This window comes from Typopeltis vanoorti, chromosome 2 (assembly GCF_054136105.1).
Source record: "Typopeltis vanoorti isolate ZY-2024b chromosome 2, IOZ_Tvanoo_1.0, whole genome shotgun sequence".
Lineage (NCBI taxonomy): Eukaryota > Metazoa > Arthropoda > Arachnida > Uropygi > Thelyphonidae > Typopeltis > Typopeltis vanoorti.
The window spans coordinates 61,248,269-61,272,106 of record NC_143550.1 but is presented as its reverse complement, the minus strand read 5'-3'; the positions used below and the strand labels follow the sequence as shown (position 1 = coordinate 61,272,106).

General features: G+C 37.6%; 1 protein-coding gene across 1 annotated transcript in view; it reads right to left on the bottom strand.

Moving 5' to 3' along the window:
• The window catches only part of LOC150109077 (protein bicaudal C homolog 1-A-like), a 169,488-nt gene that overhangs the window by 61,952 nt on the left and 83,698 nt on the right, over positions 1-23,838 (bottom strand). Inside the window, exons 5-7 of the mRNA XM_090401568.1 lie at positions 23,254-23,523; positions 15,982-16,132; positions 5,104-5,210 (exon numbers count right to left, since the gene is read on the bottom strand). Coding sequence (XP_090257694.1) covers positions 5,104-5,210; positions 15,982-16,132; positions 23,254-23,523 — 528 coding nt within the window. The remainder of the gene's footprint in view (positions 1-5,103; positions 5,211-15,981; positions 16,133-23,253; positions 23,524-23,838) is intronic.

The window sequence follows — 23,838 nt, the reverse complement described above, 5'->3', positions numbered from 1 at the left end:
TGCATTCTTTATTCTCCAGTTTGTATACATGGAATTGTTCAACCAGTACAAATGTATTTCCAGAACATGTATTATCCCTATAAAGGATTCCAAAAAATTTCTTCATTTCTTCTTTGGATATAGGTATCCATTTTTTTTTGTAATTCCTTAATTTACCTGGAGTTTCACAAACCTGAGTTGTAGATAAGCATTGATCTGCATATATATTTGTTAGTTTCTCTTATCATAAATTTCATTATTCCATAATAAATTTAGTTTTATCCTTTATCCAAGTGTGAGCAAACAAAGTTTGTGCCTGAAAGTATCTTCAGGAGTGGGGTAAGGTGGTACAACACCAGATAACTCCTTGCAAAGGTGGAGCAAGCTACCAACACTCCTATCTCAGTATCTCCCATAATGCAAAACACATCTCCTTGCGGATATGTCTAATGTTATGCATTAAGGGAAAGGCCACAACCCAGACTAGTTTCGACCTTTATTGAGGTAGAATGGGAGTTCATGTCTCTCATTATTGGCCTTTGGAGAATAAAGCATGCTGAGGATCAGCAGACAGTAAAAGAGGAGTATGATATAAGATAGAGTAGGATAGTAGGAGGTAAAAAGAGGCCTCAGTCAACCTGTTTAGCCTTATTGGCTAATTGGTCTGTAACATATAATCTCAATTTATCTGTTCAGAAAAAGGTTAAACATAGACTTTTGTCTATAGTTCACATATTATTTTATCTAAAGTAATGATTTACTCCAGTATTAATGGAGGTTCTTTTTATGTTACTAGATATAATATCCTTATTTTTATTCCAGGTAAATAATTTTTTTTTATTTATTTATTTTTTATTTTTATTTATTTATTTTTTTAAAGACAAGATGTAAATAATAGGACTTATTTAAATATTTATTTTAAATCTAAAATAACAGGACTTGAGGTCCAGTAAGTAGGAATGAATAGGAACTTACTGAGGAACTTGTATACCTGGTACCACTGGGACTTAGAATGAGGAAGAGACTGGCCCGGGAGATGCCGCTCACGAGGAGTGGCACCGCCTCGCAGTAAGCCTTCGCCGCCTGGGTTCTCAGCTCTCCTCCCCTTGTTTGGAGTAAAGAAACCATGCCAGCGAAAGCTTTGTGGCTAGGGGAGACAGAGTGGTTATTCTTTTTCCTGGGGTGGGGGGGGGGATGGTGGGTTTTTTGGGTTCTAAAGAGATATACAGGGCTTGATGCGTCCCTGTATAAGAAAGCATATTGTCGGTGGTTTGCAGTATTGATTCACAAATTTAGTCTCCTAGTAAGTGCCTTTCTTGTGCAAGAAATTTGGGTAAGTAGAAAAAGAAACCTTTTCTTATTCTTGCATACATTAAATTTGCATCTCGTACCTGGGATTTTTTCCGTACTTTCCAGATGTGATATTTTAGTACATTGATTAAGAAGATAGTGAACTTTTGGGTTTTTTGGACTGGTGGCGGGAATTGTAGTCGTACAACCTCTTCTACTGTCAGCATGGGGATTCCCAATGCTGTGCTGAGTCTCCGCCAGATGTGTTGGGCTGGTGGGCAAAAATAAAAGAAGTGGTCCACCGTTTCCACGTCCCGGCAGACATCGCAGAATGTGTCGCACGGGCTAGGTACATACCGGGATTTCACCTGTTTCACCGGGAGCCGCCCGTAGGCTATTCTCCAGGCTAGATCCCGATGAAAAGGCTGTCCCCAGCTATTTTTGATGTTTCTGAAGAGAATTTCATTATTTGTACTAAGATTGGGTGTATCACGCCTGGAAAGTTGGAAGAAATCCCAGTATACTGCTTTGGGTTTGTGTGTGAGGATTGCTATTCCTCTGTCTCTGAGTGTTGTGATCGATTTCACTACTGTATGGTACCACTTGGGCACTCCCCTTGTGCGGGGTCCAGCATAGTCCGTGATCCCAAAGAAGGGGAGGAAAAGTCCTATAAAATATCTAATTAGTAGGCCATAAATGTGGTTGGAGTTTAAGGCCTTCCGTACGGTTTTGAACGTGTTTGCTTGTAGCAAGCTTTTGTGATCGGGCAGAGCATAACCCCCTTCTTCCTATTTGAGTTGTAGGTATTCTTTCTTTACTTCGCGTTTTCTCCCATTCCAGAAGAAATCCAGGAGTTCTTTTGATAATTTATTTTCTTGTGCCAGTGTGATGCCTGTGATATTGACAGTGTGCATCAGCATTAGGGTGACGATTGTTTTTATTACTGTCGCTCTGCCATAAAAGGAGAAGAAGGTTGGTTTGAACAGCCTTATCCTTTCCCTGCTTGTCTCCTGCAATTTTTGGATTGGTAGTGCTAGGGTGTCTGAGAAGGGCATGCCTAGTATAGTTAGGGGCTGTGTCTGTAGCGTTAAACCGTAGGGAAGTCCAGTGCTATGGAAATTTCCGAAACTTTTGATTTGGGTTTTTTGTGCGTTAACGCGAAGACCACTGACTATGCTGAATTTTTGCGTGTGCAGATAGATATAGATGGACTCAGAGTCTCTGAGTGTAGCCACTACATCGTCTGCATATGCTACTATTTTGCATTGTCTGGAGCCTTGGGGCAGTGGAATACTGTTAATTGCGGGGGTGTTATCAATTCTTTTGATTAGGGGTTCTAATACTAGGGAGAAGAGGAGGGGGCTTAGCGGGCAGCCTTGCCTAACCCCTCTCTTTATGCGGATTGGTTCTGTTAGAAACCCATTAATAGATAGTTGGGTCGTGGCTTCCGCATACACGTTTTTAATTGTACGCCGAAGTCTCGGGCCCACGCCTGTTTTTTGTAGGATGTTCTGCAAGTACCTGTGGTTGACGCTGTCAAACGCTTTCTCCAGGTCGGTGGAGAGAAGCGCCAGGGGGTATTTTTTCTCTTTGGCCAGTTTGATCAAGTCTCTTAACAAAAAGAGATTGAATTCCATAGATCTACCAGGGATCCCATAGACCTGTGAGCTTGTTATTATTTTTTCGATACCGCCCTTAAGGTGCGTGCAGATAATTTTTGCAAAAATCTTGTAGTCTACGTTGGTTAGGGAGATTGGACGCCAGTTATTCGACAAAGTCCGATCTCGGTCTTTCTTGGGGATAAAGATGGTGTGGCTCTTAACGAATTCCTCGGGGATGTTTCCCGAAGTGAGGAATTCGTTAAAGATGTTTATTAACGCTGCCAATGCAAATTCCCAGATAGATCTATAGAATTCTATCCCCAGTCCGTCTGGCCCTGGGGTCTTCTTTGTTTTCATCATTCTGCACGTGGCCTTTAATTCGGCTGCATTTATCGGCCTGTCCTGCAGGGCACTAAGATGATCGGGAAAACGTGTTGCGTCCCACTCACTGAAGTCATCCGTGTCCTGCCGGTCAGAGAAGATACCGATATACTGCTGATGAAAGTGATGGAGTATTTCGTGGGTTGAGCGTAAAATCTGGCCCTTCTCCTCGATCTGGTGAATCGTTTTCTCATCATTAGCCGCCACCCGTTGTTGGTTGTAGAATGCGGCGGAAGGTGTTTCCAAATGTCTGAGATAGAGTCTCGTTCGAAAGTCGAGGTCCTCGACTCTACTCTGCCGCTCTTGCTGCAGTTCTATTTCTACTTGTCTGATGAGATCTCTGCAGGGAACTCCGCTCCGTTCGTTTGTCCGGTACCAGCCGAGTTCCCTGTAGAGATCCCTCAGCCGTTTGCGTTGTTGGTAGGCCCTTTCGCGTCTGCAATTTTGGAACAGTTCCCTAGCCTGCCTCTTGAAGGTCAGCCAGTTTTCCCAGTCCCAGTTGGTGTTTGTCCATCTGTCACAGAGGTTCTGTAGCTGGTCGCTGAAAAGACTGGGGAAGGTGGGAGGGAGCCTCCAAGGACCTCTGGCTGTTTCCATCACCTCTGGGAGCGTGATTTTTAGTATGACCATCTTGTGGTCGGTTGTCAAGTAATGCACTGCGGTGTGACGTATCCTCTGAACATATTGTTCCAAGTTTTGGGACACGTACACCCTGTCTAGTCTTGTCGATATCTGGCCGCGGCCCCACGTAGTTTCTACTTTGGCGGGGTTATTCCGCCTCCAGATATCGACGAGGTCAAAATTTATACAGCATCAATTTAAAGCGGCAATGCTGCCAGTTCCGGTGTTTGCGTTCCTGCCTATTTTGTCTAGACGTGTGTCTTCCACACAGTTCCAGTCTCCTGCAACTATTAGGTGTTCTGCTCCCAGGAGATAGTTTTCAAGGGCAGAGAAGAAACCAATTCTGTGGTATGGATTGTTCGGGGCGTAAACTGCAGCAAGTCGGATGGTACGGCCACCGTACTTCCAGTCCACCGTTACTAGGCATCTCTTCAGTGGGAGCCAGGCCCAAGTGGAGATACCAGGCAGAAGCATTAGCAGGTCATCTCTACCTATAGGAGTTGCCAAATGGTGAGCCACCCTTTTTTAATAAATTACTTTGTATTTAGAGAAAGATGTTGAAAGTTTATTTTTCACTTGGTTAGAGTATAATAAATTTAGTTTAATCCTTTATCCAAGTGTGAACAAACAAAGTTTGCACCTGAAAGTATCTTCAGGACTGGGGTAAGGTGGTACAACACCAGGGCACTCCTTGCAAAGGTGGAGCAAGCTACCAACACTCCTATCTCAGTATCTCCCATAATGCAACACACACACATTCCCTTAATGCATAACATTAGACATATCCGCAAGGAGATGTCTAATGTTTTGCATTATGGGAGGGGGGGGCATGCCATTTAGGACTATAAGCCTGACAGGTTGCCTTTCTTTAGCTTCATTTGCCTGCATACACATAATTGTTTTGTGATACTGATGATGGCAATGTAACTTTCCAAACTATAAGAAAGTATTCAAGTTATTATAATTAATATTTAGTATACATTATTTCCTGAAATATAATAGTTATGAATAGCCAATGTAAACTACAAGAATAAAGCATACTGATAAATTACATTTTCTGAAGATTAGAAGTGTAAAAATCAAATGAGAACAAGTCATGTGTTAAATATCACTAAAAGTTTATCTCAATCATTGTTAAATGGAACAGGAATGTATAAAATTACACAAATTATACTTGAGGATTATTTTAACAGCTACATTAATTTGAAAAATAAAATAGATAAAATAATACCTGTAGTGGCCAGAAACTTTTGCTGTTCATAGTCAATTCTTGAAAATGTGTTACTTGATTTGTTCATTACTATATCTGTAAAATCTGCAGGTTGTGGACTTGAGTCGCTAGAACATAGAGCAAAAATTAGGTTACTGTTCAAAAGTAAAGAGCAAAAGAATATCAAATTTTAGTGTTTAATTAATTTTTAATTAAGCACTAAATTAAACTTAAAAATTAATTTTTAATAGTTTACATTTTCAGCAAAAAGAAGTTACTGATATATGCTCAAACTGCAAGACATCATTAAAATTAAATGCTTACTTATTCAGATACAATGTAAATAAAAAGAAAAAACCCGAGGGAAGAAATCTCAAGGCTTTTCATCAACATGTGAAGTGCAGCATACTAAAATGACCAACTTCATAAGTTTTAAATGCAGGCCAGCTTATAACACATGTAATTTATCTACTATGCTCTTTTCTAACATAGTAAGGCCTGTCTGATATAGTATTTTGCAATTACATAAATATTACAACTAAATAAATATCTAAATCTGGGAGATTGAAAAGTAGCTTTAATATTGTGTTTAATGAATATGTATGCTTTCAGGGAGACTTTCACTGTAAGAGATACTTCATTTTTGAAATCTCTTACAAAGCATGATTATTCATGCAACTAATTAAATAATTAAAACAAGATCTTTTTGGTCAAAGAAGATGAAAAGGACTAAGAGTATTGATAACCTAAACATACAGTATGGCAGTGAGAGCCCTTGTGTACATGTTAACTTGTATAGGTGGAATTACATACGTAGGACAGATAATCAACAGATCGATAACTAGACTATCAAAGAAGAAAGTTACTATTGCTTCTCTGTTTCAACTATAAATTGGATGTAGTGATGTTTAGATAATGTATAGCTGAGAAACAAGTCAACTTCAGAGTTGTAGGGACAAATTACAACAATATTGCTAATGTAGCTCACCCAAACTTTACAATAGCTCCATCTGCATTAATAGATATTCAAAATAAATTACAATAAATTGATTTTGTTAATTATTTTAAATTCTAAAAAAATTAATTACAATTATAGAATGCACGAATGGTGAGTATTGGTTAATATACCTTCCCAAAAGCGAGATATTTTAGGCAATTGTTTTATTCAGATTCTGGTTGTGAATGTTAGCTTCACAGTGTTCTTTGTAGAGTCTTTCCAGAAGAAAGTTTTGTGTAACACTGATTTTTTTTTCCACTGAATTCTGTAGATAAAGCATAGTTTGCTAAACTGGATTTGTTGGGTTCATTAAGAAAATTTTATTCCTGATATTCTTCCATACAAATTTGTGCAGATCAACTAGTTTGTCCATCTTTGGAATGAAGAGATAGCATATTATTATTACCCCAAGACCTCATGGAGTCAAAGACTCATCTGGGAGGTCCTTTTATCACACACACACATCTCGTCATACCAAGTCTTAAACACACTCAAACTCCTTGCAGACACCACACTCTCAGGCAAGACATTCCAATCATTCACAACTCTGCACAAAAAAAACCTGTCTCTCATTCCCCTACTCACACCCTCTTTATACAGTTTCCAGGGATGGCCTCTGGTTCTCCCCTGATCTCTCACTATTCTCTGTAGAACTTCTCCACCATTGATCCTATAACAACCCCTTACCAACTTTCAGGTCTCTATCATATCTCCCCTCTTCCTCTGTCCACCAGACTGCAAATTACATCTTCTCAATCTATCCTCATACTCTACATTCCAGAGGTCAGAAACTACCTTAGTCATCTTTGGACCCTTTCCAAGATCTCTTCACCTTTCTGAAAACCCGTTTACCAAATCTGGGCACAATAGTCCATGTGTGGCCTAATCAAAGCCTTATACAACGGAACAAGAATCTCCCTACTTCTACAAGTCAATGTCCTCTGCATCATTCCCAGAAGCTTTTGTGTTGTCTTCACAATTTTGGTGATGTGTCCCCTAAATTTTAGATCCTTATCCACTATCACCCCCAGATCTCTTATTTCCTCTACTTCCAACAATATATTCTCACCAAGCATAAATTCTGCATCCCATCTTTGTTTTCCAAATTTTAAAACATTATATTTTGCAACACTGAACTCGCATCCCCATTTCTGTGCCCAATCACTCAATTTATTCAAGTCTTCTTGTAAGGCCACAAGATCTACACTACTCTTTATGATTTGTCCCAACTTTGCATCATCTGCAAACAACTGAATATCTCCATCCAAATCTTTGCCAATATCATTAATATACAAGTTAAACAGTAATGGCCCTAAAACAGACCCCTGAGGCACTCCACTAGTGACTTTCCTTTTCCTGGATATCGCACCCCCATACACAACTTGTTAATACCTATCAGATAGCCAGGCTCCAATCCAATTTACTAATCTAATATCCAACCCCCATCTGCTCTAGTTTGACTGTCAACTTATCATGAGGTACTCTATCAAAAGCCTTTGTGAAATCCAAGTATATTACTGTGTATCCTTCTCCTCTGTCCAAGGAAGCAATTACTTTATTGTAATAAGTAAGTAGATTACTAAAACATGACCTCCCTTTTGCAAATCCATGCTATCCATCAAAGATAATACCATTGTTGTCAACCCAACTCTGGATCCTAGTTCTCACAAGCTTCTCCAACAACTTAACCACAACACCTGACACACAGATAGGCGTATAGTTTGATGCTTGAGTTCGATCACCTCCTTTATGGAGTGGCACAATCTTGCCCTCCTTCCACTCTTTAGGGACTGGACCAAGTGCAAGACTCGTATTAAAAAAATATGTCAAGGCAGATGTCAACTCTCTGGCACATTCCTTCAGAATACGTGGTGATATATTATCAAGTCCCACAGCCTTATTTACATCTAGTTTACTCAACTCCCGAAACACCTCTTGCTCACTTACAGTCAGTCTCTCCTCCCCATCATCAACTGCTCTCAATCTCTCCATGAAGTCACATTCACAAGATTGAAAGACCTTTATGAACTAGTCATTAAGTATCTCCACCACACATTCTGCAACAGCTGTCTTTATACCATTTTCTCCAATCAATGTCATCCTTGCATAATCATTCTTTCTTTTGCTGGCTACATATCGAAAGAACTCCTTAGGGTTCTTTTTGGCTTCATTAGCTAACTGCTGTTCATACCTCTCTTTAGCTACTCTCACCAACCAAGTCACCCTCATTGCCTGGTCTTTGTAGACCTCATGAAATTGGTTATTTCCACTTCTCTTATGCTGCCTCCACAATGCCCTTTTTCTCTGTATCACATGCTTAATCTCTTTATTCATCCATCTCACACCTACCTTATTTAACCTTCTCCCCCTTGGAATACATTTAGACATTGCATCTACTAAATAGTTTTTGAAAATCCCCCAAGCTGCATTGATCTCTTTTCCAGCTAACTCCTCATTCCACGCTACATCCGCAAGCTGTCTCCTGAGTTCTTCATAATCACCCCCTTGTAGTTCCACATATACCCTTTTCTCACAGGGGTCCTCGCACTGCTGGCAACCACTCTGGTAATCACCTCATGGTCACTCTCACCAACTGGTGGGTGATTTAACACCTCATTTATAAATACATCCTCTGATGAGATGACCAAACCCAAGACCTTAAATCCTCGTGTGCATTCTGTTACATACTGTCTGAGGTTACATATCTCAAAAACTCAAGAAACTAATTTTCTTTACTTCCCGTTGCTATCTCATCATTCCAGTCTATATTGCTATAATTAAAATCACCCATAATGATCACCCTTTTCTTATTTGCTTGGCTAATTTGACTATGCATTTTACTATCACCACACCATCCACATTACCTGGTCTATAACAACATCCCACCAAGTATTTGATTCCATTCACCTCTATCTCACACAATACTGCCTCAAAACCACTGGCACTATTTCCGTCTTGCATCTCTACTTTGTATGGAAATAACTCTTTCTCTATCATCAATAGCACTCCCTCTCCCTTTTTTATCTCTTCTATTCTCACGAAATACATCATACCCTTCCATCTCTATTCCTGTCAGGATGTCATCCTCTTCCAACCATGTCTGACTTATTCTGACAATCTTTGGGTGAACAGACGCAATTAGTGCAATCGTTTCATCTGCCTTGTTTCTTATACTTCTAGCATTTGTATACAAACACAATAGCTCATTTCTGGATCTACAGCTAGTTCCACTGATACAACACACTCAAAGTGATCTCTCCAGCTCGACTGGGGCCATTTCCCTTTCTGCTTCTTCATTTTAGAACTCTTTTCAATTCCAACTGTTTCCTCTTGATCCTTGGACATCCCATTCCTTTCCTGCCTACACATGCTCTCACCTCCTTTTGGAGCATCCACCTTTCTCACGCTGTGTACCCCTGTTCACCCTGAGCCTCCCCGTTTCCCTGCTCCTCTTGCACACCCATTCTGTCATTTTCTATACTCATGCCACTCACTTCTCCATTCATATCCACCTTTTCAATCTCTCCCATCTTAATCTCCTACTCTTCCATATCACTCCCCTCTCGATCTGATTCATTCTCTCTATTTACTTACTTCTCTACCTTCCAGCAGCAGTCTCTCCAAGCGACTCACACCATAACCACTCAAATGCAGTCCATCGCTCCCATACATCTCACTTCGTCCCTCAAACTCATTCCACACATTAACAAACTGTACTCCCATCTCCTCACACATTTCAGCCAGGATAGCATTCATAATCCTTGCTCTCCGCCTCATTTCACTACAGTCATACCTAGGCAACACACTGACTACCCTTCCTGTCACACTATTCTATTTTATCTTTCCAAGCAGCCTCCTGATATCCATTCTGACATGCTCTTTGTCCTTTCTCAAATCATTTGTACCAATTAATACTATTAACTATTTTGCTCGCTCCCGCCTCATATCCAATGCCTCGATCACTCTACTCATTTTACTGCCTGGAAAACATACCTTATGCATTCTATCCTCTAGCACACCTTTAATAATGGAATCTCCATACAACGCCACTTGCTCATCTATCGTTAACGCTTTCATGCCATCACGATTTATTTTAATAGTTTTGACCTGAATTCTCTTAATTTCATTCCTCATCCAATCTAATTCAACTTCCGAATCTTGCGACACATTCTCTCTATCATTCAATCTTTATAACTTTCTAACTCTCGACCCCCCCCCTTCTCACTTTCACTCTCATTCATCCTTTTTTGTTTCCGTACTTTCGGTCTAACATGCGTCCAACTTTTACTATCATTCTTCTCACTTTCACTCTCATTTTGGAATAAAGAAAAGTAATTTGAGTTCTTAAGAGATATCTTAGGGAGTATGTAAAGGAGTGTACACGAGAATTTAGAGTTTGAGATATGATCATTTTCAGAGGATGTAATTGTGAGAAGGGTTCTGCACTTTCAAGTTGGTGAGAGTGATCATGAAGTAATCACCTGGATTGTGGCAGGCCATATGAAGATTTCTGTGAGGAAAGGGTATATGCAGAATAGAAAGCTGGTGATTATGAAAAGCTTAGGAGACAGCTTGGCATGGAATGAGGTGTTAAGTGAGAGGGAGATAAATACTGCATTGGAACTAACCAAAAGATATTTAACGACATCGATGTTTGAATGTATTGTGAAGGTAAAAAAATAAATAAATAAAGTAAGTGTCAAATGAATGAATAAAGGGATTAGGCATGAAATTTGGAAGAGGACACTGTGAAGGTAGCACAAGATGAATAAAGGTAGCAATCAATTGCATTAGGAGTATAAAGAGCAGGCAAGGAGGTGAGTTAGTTGGTAAGAACAGCAAAACTACAGTATGAGCAGATATTAGCAAATCAGGCCAAGAAAACAGATGGCAGTAGATAATAGACTAGAGAGTTGGATTAATGACTAGTCGAGATAGGTATGAAAAAGTTGCATATGGGGATGTAGTACCTTGAAAAGGGAAAGTCACAAGTGGTGTGCCACAGGGGGGAGGGTTGTATTAGAGCCATTGTTGATCAGTTTGCATATTAATGGTATTTGGGATGAGGATTAACTGGTTATATACACCTGTTTGTAGACAATGCAAACTGTGGAGAGCAATGCAGAGTCAAGCAGATGTTATTGCTTTACAAGAGGACCTTAATAGACTGTATGAATGGGCAGGTAAGTTGAACTATCAGTTCAATGTTGCATGGTATAGGGCAGTGTTTCTCAACCTGCAGTCCGCAACTTAAATTAATTAAATAAATATATATATTTTTAGTTATCCAAACAAATTAAAATTGAATAAGTAAAAATTATTGAAATCAAATGGAGACTTAAAAAGAAACAGCATCAGAATGTTCAGACAAAAGCAATAAAACTATTATTATTATTCAGGCCTCCATGGAGTCAAAGACTCATCGTGGGGGGGTCCTTCCTAAGGAACACAAAGTCCATCAAGACTCATCGAGGGGAGGTCCCCCCCCCTAAGAAACACAAAGTCTATCATACCACTCCTTAAACTCATTGACCGTTCTCGTTCTCACCACTCCATCAGGCAATGCATTCCATGGTTCAACCACCCTCCATGCAAAGAAATCACTCCTCACTCTCTTGCTTACAGTTTCCTTTCGCAACTTCCAGGAATGGCCTCCTGTCATCACTCCTTTTCGCTGTTCAACCAAGCGAAAGAACTCTCTAGTGTCAACCCTGTAGCCACCTCTTAACAGTTTAAAAGTCTCAATCATATCACCTCTCCTTCTATCCACCAAACTCTGCAGTCCACATTCCCTCAGCCGATCCTCATAACTAACATTGTACAGTCCTGAAACCATCTTTGTTATCCGCCTTTGTACCCTTTCCACAGTTAATTTATCCCCTTAAAATCCTGGGGACCAAATCTGAGAACAATAGTCCAAGTGTGGTCTGATCAGAGACTTATACAATGAAATGATAACCCTTTTATCTCTGCAGATCAGTGTCCTTCTCATTATTGCAGCAATCCTCTGTGTTACCTTCATCACCTTTGCAATATGTCCCCTAAATTTTAGGTTTCTATCAATCATCAACCCCAGATCTCTTGTATCCCCTACTTCCTCCAGTATAACTCCTCCCGCAGAGTACGCAGCGTCCCATCAATGTTTCCCAAACCTCAAGACCTTACACTTTGCTGCATTAAACCGACACCCCCATTCATTTGCCCATCTATCTAGCTTATTCAAATCCTCTTGCAGGGCTACCACATCTGCACTATTACTAATAATCCTTCCCAGCTTCGCATCATCCGCAAACAATTGAATATCCCCTTGCAATCCACTGACAATGTCATTGATATAAAGGTTAAAACAATATAGGTCCCAGTACTGAGTCCTGTGGGACCCCACTTATTGTTGTTCACTTCACCCCTCTTTTATTATTCATCATTCTGGCACTACAATAATTTTTAGCAGCAGAATGACAAATAATAAGAGGGGGTGATGTGAACAACAATATAGTTTTAGTGCTTCTTCCTTCCCTTGCTGTTTTGTCAGATTTGAAGTGAACATGTGTTATTCACATTTCAACCAATTGCTTGTTGTTTATTGATTTTTATTACTGAAGGTTTTCCCCCTTCAACCAAGGCTCAGTATACCTTCTGAAGTACTAAATGATACTTGGGAAATGTTTTTTTTGTAATAATGGAAAAGTAGCTTAGAACTAGGACTTTGAAAAGAAGAGAAAATGAAACAGGTGATGCTAACCCTAATTGTGATACAGTGTTGTAACGGCAAGTAAATCTCATACTATTAAAACAGAAGAAACAAGCAGTTCAAATAAAAAATACAGTATGAAATATAACGGTTCATATTTGGAATTCAGGTTTACTTGGTGTGGAGATGAAAGTGAATAGAAACCTCAATGTGTGTTTTGTGTTATGAAGCGTTGTCAAACGAGTGCATGAAACCTGCGAAACTCCGACATTTAGAAACTAGACATTGTGATGTGAAAAATAAGCAAATTGAAAAAAAAAAGAAGAAAAAAATTTCAGCAATGCTTAGTGACATTAAATCATGGGAAAGATGTACTTTCGGCCATGGGTTCGATTAATAGCAAGGCACTGGAACCATCTATCTCTTAGGTTTGCGCATAGCAAAAATAGGGAACCTCATTCTATTGGGGAAAATTTACTACTTCCAGCTATATAAGATGTAAAACCTATGTTTGGCAACAAGTTACTGAAGGATGTTGATTTGACTCCTCTTTCAATGAGGCTGTAGGTCGCAGAATTAATGATACGGTAGGTGACGCATAGAATCTCAGTTAATCAAAAGAGTTAAGAGCCCAAAACAGAATATTATGATGATATTAATAAGGTTTGCTGCCCGCGTTTCGTTTAGCGAAGTTCGGTATCTCGTACGGTTGCTTGCAGGAATATGTGGCCGAGCATACAGAATCCATCACATGCAGACAACAACATCTGTATGGTCATGGATTATACAGAAACACACATCACAATGTAAAGAATACAAGCAGCACATAGGACAGATATAAATAAAACTACCAAACGATTAATAAATCTGCCAGATTTTCGATGACTGTTGTGACTCTGGATAAAACAGGACGGATATAATTAAAACCACCATCATAACACGATTAGTACAAATCACATGCGTATGGTATATATGACATATGGTCGCTGGCAGGAAAATGAGCCCGACCACATGGATGCCACTTTGTAACTGACATCGTGGGTTGGACTGTTTATAGATATTCAGAAGGACAGATATAAATAAAACTACCACATAATTAATGAATCTGCCAGATTTACAATGACGACTGTTGTGACTGGATAAAACAGGATGGATATATTTTTGTTGTTTATTTTTTAATGGTATATATTAGAACACAGAAACTAACTAAATAATTAATTTATTAACTTATTGCTGATGGATATAATTAAAGCCACCATCATAACATGATTAGTACAAAGTAATGCAGTTTTCCTCACATAACAGGATGTCTGAAATTTTTTTTTGCTGGTTATGGAAAATTTATCAGGGAAATAAGGCGATTCATATCAGTCAGAAGTGTGTGTGTGTGTAGATTGGGGGGGGGGCATTAATGGCTTTGGGATGTTCTGAGTGAAATGTTTGGGTATATATAGGGAATGGTTTGGACAGGACAAGGGATGTCATCCATGATGGAATCCATGGATGTCAAAAGTTCGTATTCAGTATTATGATGAATGAAGTAAGATAAGAACAACATTTTTTCCTCATCTCACAATGCACTTAGCGAATGGAACAGTTTACATGTCGAATTAGAGAGTGCATGAAGATAAAAGTTGTGGGCTAGCTTAATGAGCATGGGTAGATGAATGGGGATAACATATAAAAGTTGTGGGTAGATGAATGTAGATTAAAGATAATTGTTGTGGGCAGATGAATGAAGGTTTCAGCAGGACGGCGCCGACATTCCCCATTTATTTTCCCATGGTACCAACAGTGCTAAAAAAGTTGTTGTGGGGTGAGCTTAATGAGTTGGGATAACATAAAATATAAAAGTTGCTGTGGGCAGATGAATGGGGGATCTCAGCGGGATGGCACTGACATACCCATTCCTTTGCCCACAGCAAATCGGAAACTGATACCTTTTATTTGTTTGATAAAAATTAAGACTTCAGTGATGATACACTTTTAATCTTTTACTTCCAACTTAATTATGTTGGAAGTAAAATTTTATACTTCCAACATTCAAAACATGCTTTTAGATTCATTATGTTATAAAAGGCACAGTTTTTCCAAAATGTTGGAAATTCCCACATACATTTTTTAAAAAAAATTACATAACTGTAGAACTGTTTTAGGCATATTACTGGTCTTTGGGCTTAGAAAGGTTGAGAAACGCTGGTGTAGGGTTTTGAAATTCAGTAAGCAACAATATGATGCTAAGTATACACTTTACCACTTGGTGGGGAAACTTTAAAGGAAGTAGAGGAGATGAGAGATCTGGGAGTGGTGGTGGTAGACAAGGACCTGATTCAGAGGTCACATTGCATAAGTTGTGAAGTCATCACGTCAGATAATGGCAATGATGTAAAGGACCTTGACGTGCAGAAATAAACAGGTTATGATTCCATTGTATAAGGCCTTGATTAGGCCTCATATGGATTATTGTGCACAGATTTGATCAGCAGGTTTCATGGTGATAAGGATATGTTAGAAAGAGTCCAGATTCACAAAAGTGGTCAGTGGTCTTTGTAATGTGAAGTATGAAGACAGATTGAAAGAATGTAAATTGCAAAGCCTTGTGAACAGGAGGAGGGATATGATACATAAGTTGGGGTTGTTATCAGGTCGAAATGGAAATTTTTCATAGAATAGGAGGTGGAGTAGAACAAGAGGCCATCCCTAGAAACTGTATAAGGAGGGTGCGAACAGAGAAGCAAGGAGAAGGTTTTTTGAATGGAGTGCAGTTGGTGAGGGGGTATGCATTACCTGAGAGTTGTGAATGTGGACACATTGAATCAGTTCAAGATGCCATTGGATAAGCTTTGTGTGTAATAGCGTGCACCTTCCATGATGAGTTTGACTCCATGGAGACCAGATGTTAATAATAATAATCTCTCATGCATATAAATCAGAAGTGTTTGTAATTTATTCACAGAAGTGTTCATATCTTTTGGGTGTATACCAATTTGATTTTCAATGTGATTGATTTGAAGAGATCAACATGTAATTAATATAGCACACACATACACAATGTAAATATTTTAAAAAATATGTAGATAATCAAGACATGAAGTAAAATTCTGTACTAGTTACAAAAAAAGTAGTCTTTGATCTGTTTATTATATAATTAACCTATTTTGAATAAATTTCAATTCACACACAAGCACACACACATATAGATATATATTACCCTTCATATGAAAGAATTCCAGAATCTGGAGAATCTCTTGATTTACATTTATCCGAAGTGTCTGTTTTAATCTTAGATTTCTTAACAGTGTTGGTATCAGTAATGTCCCATATAGGAAAGTCAGCAAGTAAGTCATGATCTTTTCTATTTCCTGGAAGTAAAAAAAGTTCTTATATTGATGTGATCAACAAATAAGTTAATGAAATAAATCTCTAACATAATAATAGCATTTACTATTTACAAATTATACTTGTTTTTCTACTTTAGAGAAACAACTGTTATAACAGTAGATCTATTAGGCCAGACAGATCAGGAGAGACTATGCAGCTCTCACTATCCTTCCATATTCTCTTTTTGAGCATTATTTTGCTTCAGAGAAGAGGAAATATCAGCAACATACAGTAACTGTCAATCATAGTTACAGAGTCTGTAATCTGTCCATGACAGGTTACAGAACTATTGACATAACTAGTGTTACCAAAACATGATATGAACAGGTGAGATACTTCTAGCTACTTAGATGTAGTTACATTCTGACAACAAAAATAAGTAGCTACATAATTCAACATAAAATACAAATAAAAACTTCATGAACAGCCAACAGTTTCACACTTCACAAGTGGTGAAATTTCATAATACGAAGTGGTACAATAAGACTTATTTGCGTCTATGGTTGCAGAGAAGATTCACAGAACTGACATGTAAGAAGTAGATGACAGAAGGATATTGCAAAATCGGAATATGGCTATAGGATTAGATAAGATATCAGATCACATATTATGAGAATATGCAAGGGAATTGGCAGTGTTTCTAACCATGATGATTAAGTATCAGCTCTGGTATGGTCTCAGAGCAGAAAGAGGACAAAATAGTTATACCTTCATAGTTATAGCTATGAAGAGAAGTAGCAAATTATTAAGCAATAAGTATGTTAGGGGAGAAAGAAGTGGTAAAGGTATTGAAATATGGAGGAATATAAGACTATGGAGGGGGGGGGAGAAGGAAAGCTTAATTCAGCAAAGTGTGTGTGCGCGCGTGTGCACGTGAAATCTTCTATCGAATCGTTTTTGACTTCTGGTGATCCCACGAACATACACTCTCCATTCAGATCTGTCCCTGACCATGTCTTTCAGAATTTCCAAGCACACTCCAGTTGATTCTTTAACTCCATCCACCCATCTAATTCTTGGTTTTCCTCTTCTCCTGCTTCCATCAACTTTAGCAAGCATCATCTCCTCCAGACTCTCATTTGCACGAATAATATGTCCAAAGTATAACAATTTTTGCTTGAATCATAGCTTCGAGAGAGCAATCTGGCTTTATTCTGTCTATCCCCGATTTATTGGTTTGCTTTGCAGTCCATGGTATTCTTAGTAAGCATCTCCAAACCCATAATTCAAATGCATCTTTCTTCCTTTTTTCACTCTTTCTCAGGGTCCAACTTTCGCATCCATACAGTACCACAGGGAATACCATTGCTTTCACGATTCTGATTTTTGTTGTGAGGCTAATATTTTTATCTTTAAAGATCTTGCTTAAATTTCTCATTGCTTTCTTTCCAAGTAATAATCTTCTAACTTCTTCAGTACAATAACCATCCTTATCAATTCGGGATCCTAGGAGCACAAAATTGTTAACTGCTTCCATTTTCTCCCCATCTACTTCAAAATCATTAAGTTCACATGTTGCCATAACTTTTGTCTTTTTTGAGGTTAAGTTTAAGACCATATTTAGCACTTTCTTCTTTAATTTTCATAAGTTCCTCCAAATCTTCTTTGCATTCTGCTAGCATGGTGGTATCATTTGCATACCTTAAATTATTAATATTTTTCCAACCAATTTTAATTCCAACTGAAGATTCCTCCAGCCCTACCATTCTTAAAATGCATTCGCTGTATAAGTTAAACAGGTACAGAGATAAAATATATCCTTGTTGCAGCCCTTTACTTATTGTGAAATACTCAATTTCTTCAAGATCTGTTCGGACAGTAGCTTCTTGTTCATAATAAAGATTCCTCAGAAGGATAATGAAATGCTCTGGGACTCCCATTGTTCTTAACACATTCCACAGTTTCACATGATCTACAGAGTCAAAAGCCTTACTATAGTCAAGGAAATAAAGAGTATTTTACCTTAATTTACTCATTTTTAATAAAAAAGGAAACAACTATATGATGATAATGGTGGACTTCACTAAAGGCATTCAGCAGGATATCACATGGAACCATTACATAAATTGGAGTCAATGGGGACAGATATGAATCTGTTGATATCTGCGTGGGCAGCTAAGGGACAGAAAGTGGTACATGGGTCAGGGGTTGAATTCAGGAGAAAGCACTTGACTAGAGGAATGATAGTACACTGTGCTTGAATTCTATTTTTATTAGGATATCAGTGATATAGGAAATGATTTGGAAAATATCCAATTGTTTACTGATAAAAATCAAAGGAAAACAGTTGTTAAAGGTAATATGATACATTAGCATTTACATGACCCGAGGCAAGAATACAAATGGAGGCTGGTGTACCATACGTCTAAATATTTAAAAGTTATAAGTCAATATTCTCTCTTCCTAACTTTAACAAATATTCCTTCATAATGACCAAATTGAAAAATATTTAAAGAATGGTTTTTTTTATGATAAAGTAAGCAAAAAATATAAAAGACGACTGAATTTAATTATGATTGTATATGCCCTGGTATTCTGTTGATATCTGGATGAGTAATAAAACAGATGTATACATAAGTTTCTTGTCTTCATTTCAGCAAAATCATTGATTATGTTATTAAGATATTCACATATTTTGTGTTCTGCTGACTGTGATGCTGAATTAGATAACCTTTCAAGATAAGAAATATACAAGATAAGGTGATATTTACTTGGTTGTGTACATTGTTCTTAACAATTATTTTATGTGATTTCACTGAATATTTTCTTTATCTCTAATTTTTATATATATATGAGGGTGGTCTGAGAAGTTCTTGGCCTCGACCATAGATGGCAACACTACCAGCAAGATTTTTTTTTTCCAAGTTGGTACATCTGTTATACACATCCATGTGAAATTGCAAGTCATTCTATCAAGTAGTTAGGATATTTTATAGTTAGGATATATCATGTAGGATATTTATACAGCAGTCTGAAGCTAAAGTGTTGTCTGTATCTGTTGAAATGGATAAAATTGAGTATCGTGCAGTTATAAAATTCTTTGTAAAAGAAGGTTTAATGCCAAAAGAAATTCATTCGAAGTTCATAAAAGTTTATGGGCACTTTTCTCCTTTGTTTTTGATAATTAAGAAATGGGCTGCCGAGTTTAAACATGTCCGTATCAGCCTTGAAGAGGATCCACGTGAAGGACGTCCAAAAAGCATAACACCAGAAATCATTGATTAAGTGCATGATATGGTATTGGATGACTGGCGAGTCAAATTGTGTGAAATTGCCGAGACTATAGGCATTTCAAAAGAACGTGTAGGATATATTTTGCACAAAGAATTGCAAATGAAAAAGCTTTGCGCAAGATGGGTGCCGTGCTTGCTCACAGCAGATCAAAAATGCACTTGCTTGAAAATCTCTGAACAGTGCTTAGAGCATTTTTACAAGAATAAAACTGATTTTGTGCATCAATTTATTACTATGGATGAGACTTGGATTAACCATTACACACCAGAATCCAAACAGCAATCAAAACAGTGGACAGAAGCCAGCTATTCAGCACCAAAGAAGACAAAGTCTGTTCCATCAGCAGGAAAGGTCATGGCATTGGTGGTTTGGAATGCTAAAGGCATTTTGTTTATTAATTATCTTGAAAAGGGTAAAATGAAAACCGGGGAATATTATTTCAATCTTTTAACCATAGAAAAAATTCTTGAGAAAAGACACAGTTTGCAGAAGGAAAAAAAGAACATCTTTCATCAGGACAATGCACCCACCCACAAAAGGTGTTTTGAAATGGGAAAATTAAAGGATCTGCACTATGAATTGTTGGAACATCCACCCTATTCCTCAGATTTGGCTCCCTCTGACTTCTATCTCATCCCAAAACTTAAAAAAAAAAAACTCGCTTTTCTTTGAATCAAGAGGTGATTGCAGCTGTAGAGGGATACTTTGCAGATCTTACTGAGAACCACTGCAGGGACAGGATAATGGTGCTGAAACATCTCTGGAATAAACATATTAGTCTTAAGTGAGATTATGTTTAAAAATAAAAATAATTTTGAAATTATAAATTCGTGTTTTTCATTGTTAGGCTGAGAACTTTTCAGACCTGCCCTCGTGTGTGTGTGTGTGTGTATGTGTGTGTGTATATATATATATATATAATTATTTTTATTATTATTTATGTTTGTAACATGTGGATCATCTAAAGCGCAGGGGTCCAGGGCAACCCTGGAAATACACGTAGCATGGGCAAAGATAAATGGTCACCAGTTTAATGAAGCAAAGTGAGGTTATATACTGTGATGAAAAGAATAATTATGTAGCATGTTTATGGACCTGAAATGCAGGATGACGTGATGGAAAGGATTCAGAAAAGTGTTACAAAATAGTGATAGGACTGTGGATTGCTAGTCTATGAAATGACTGATTGAATAAAGATCATGCAAAGTTAGTGTCATCACTGTGGACAGTATTAGCAACTAGAATGAAGAGAAAAATCCCATTTCCATCCTTTTAAATCCTCTTGATATCTGCCGCGTTGGGTGATATGGAAATTGCATTGGTGTTCACAATGCTCCTGGTGGTGAAATTTGGAACTACTTCTCCCCCCCCCCCCTCAGTATCTTTTCCATATTACATACAATGTATTCCTCCAAAGTTTCATAGCATTTGATTCACTGGATGGCACTTCACAAGACATTAAACAGGGATACTTTAATTTTGATTACTCTGTAGTTACAGAGATAGAATGTGAAGGGTTTAGCATTTTCAGGGAGGCTAGAGAAGATAAGGTGGGAAAGGGAGGGATACTGCTGATGACAGCAGATGAATTGCAGCCAAAAAAGAACGGGAGATAGGTGGGAGGGAGGTTTTTGTTTGGTGGAACAAGGGGAAGGAGTGAGGACGAAGTGTGAGGACTTCCATCCCTGAAAGTCACGAAAGGAAGTTGTCAGCAAGAAAGTAAGCAGTGGTTTCTTTGCAAGGGGTTGGTTGAACCGTGAAATGCATTGCCTGATAGAGTGGTGAGAGTATGAACAGTCAATGGGTTCAAGGCATGGTATCATACTGTTTTCTTGGGTGGGCCTCCCATTATGAGTCTAGGGTTCCATGGAGATCAGAATTAATAATAATAAAAACTGCAGATTTAGTATCTCTTATGGGATTGGTAAGAACTGATTTATGACAATCTAAATAACAGTCTTAGATTTTAATGTTTCTCTATAATAAAAGGGTTTTTCTCTAATGAATATGATAATCCAAATCATGTAAACCATGAACAGCTATATTGTAGATATTAGATTTTTTTTTATGTTCATCCAAGCAGATTGACAGTTCTGCCAGTCAAGTGAAATGAGAAAATCTGCAAGAGCAGGTGATCCCTGTAGATGCTAAATAATACTCAAAAAGAAATTATGTCCTTATGAGCAAAAAAAAAAAAAGATAGCACTTGAGATACCTTCATCACTAGTATACTCATATAGATACTATTTTGACTTCATATCATAGTATCTCAATAATGCACACCCCAATTTGTGTACATTCTCATGCATTATGGGAATGGGAGTGTGCTCTGCATTACGGGATACTTAAGCCATCTGATGTGAAATCAACGGCACTATATACAAGTAATCTAGTCATGAAGTTACTTCATGTGCAAACTTTTGTTTGGTCACACTTGAATAAAGGATTAAAAGAATAACAATTTGTTAAATATAATTTACTTTGACCAAGAAAAAAAAAAGTACTACTGTACATGCTATAATCTCAGCTTTTCTGGTGAGAAGGTAAGGGCAGTTAATGACTAGTAAACCTTAGGAGGTTTGCATGTTATTTTTTTTTTTTTAAGCCTGTGTAACTTTTTCCACAGGAACCAAAATTCAAGGGATTTTTTTTTTTTTTTTTTTAGTGATCTAGTTGTTTAGGTGAAGGGAGAATGGGTTTGAGAAAAAAAGTAGATTTCTGTTAAGGTGATAGTTGCTTTGGCTATAATTAAAAAAGCTATGATGAAAACAGTATATCTGCAGTCTTAACTACAAACGTTCTGGGCAGTTTTTATATATTTTGTGGGATGGAAAACCTTGGCACCACCATATGAGGCATTTTAGGAGGGAACCGTCTGTTAAAAAAATGTCATGGATGGTAGTGATTTCAGTGGTGAGGCTGACATGGTCTGAAAAGACAGTTCAGTTTATTTACTTATATTTTAGCAATGCCATACTATTAGTGGAGGTGGTATGAAAGATGAATCACAAATTTAGTGATAATCAGCTAAATATTCACCTTATGCTAACACACTGTCTAATCAACTCAATTATACACATTAGATCATGTTGAACCCAGGTTAGCAAGCAATGAGTTTGATTCATGACAAGGAGATATGTGAATATCTTTAGGCATAAGGTGATTTGCATCACCTAGTGTAAGACCACCATGCTTCCTGGAGACCTGAAGTGGCTTGAAAACAGCTCTGATTGATGTACAGAGTAGATCTTTAGAGCAGCTTCTAGATGGCCTGAAACTTATTAACCCACCCAAATGAACCTTTTATGAGGTGGAAATACAAGAAAAGGCATTGAACTTTTTTAACATTGCTTATGCCATGACATATTTGGTTAAAGAATGTGGTGAGAACAAAGCAGTTGTTTAGTGTGTTTATTATACTCATAAGGTAGGAACCAGATATTTTATATAGCTACTGATCATGCATTTTTATATTTTGTTGAACATTATGTTCTTACTCTAATTTATTCTTTACGATACAGTAGACAAACTTTTCGCAGAAGAACCACAATATCAGTTTGAACTTTAAAAGATCCTTCTGCAGATGTGGCAAATTCTACCTTAGTTTTCCATGACTGTTTACAAAATAATGTCAAACTGACCATATCTATAGTTTATGATGCAGACTATTAAGTTGCACTTAAAGGATTTTAGCAAACTCACAGTAATTAAGTTCTAATACATACTAGGGATTTTAAGTACATTATTTCTGTTTGAAAGAATGTTAAGAACTGAACAGAGGATTAATGAGCTTTCTCTTTTTTTTTTAAAAAAAGAGAGATAATTTCTAATGCTTCACTTTGTTCATATTTAATATGAAATGTGTTACCTGATTCAGCTTGGAGAATACCACTATTGTTCCACAAATAATGAGGAGCCATGTTTTCCTTAAAAATTTGTTTGTTGTTGTCTTGCTTTGGTGAAAAAGTGGCTGGCACATGATTGGAATGAGCAAAAAAGATTGGAGTTACTGCTGGCTTGATTACAGGTAATATTTCATTCGATTCAGTTGATAATGCTAATTGACACTGCTGAGAAATCCATCCAGTGAGCAAAGGCAAATAGTCTTGGCTGAATAATCTTGAACTTCCAATTGGTCCTATAACAAAATGATATTTTTATTTTTGGTAAAAGAAATATTCAGTCATAATTTCTCTATACACAATAACACAGTTTAAGAATATGTTTTTATGGCTACGATAAGTTCTACTTGTGAATATACTAGGTGGGCAAATATAGTATGCAGAGAGCATTTTAAAATCTTAAACTGAATCTTAAAATCCTTAACACTCTTTGAATTAACAAAACATTCTGGTAATGCATTCCATTCACTGACAGTTCTCCATGTAAAAAATCTACTTTTCACCATTCTTACATGAATTCCAGAGGTGGCCTCTGGTTTTTCCTCTCTCAC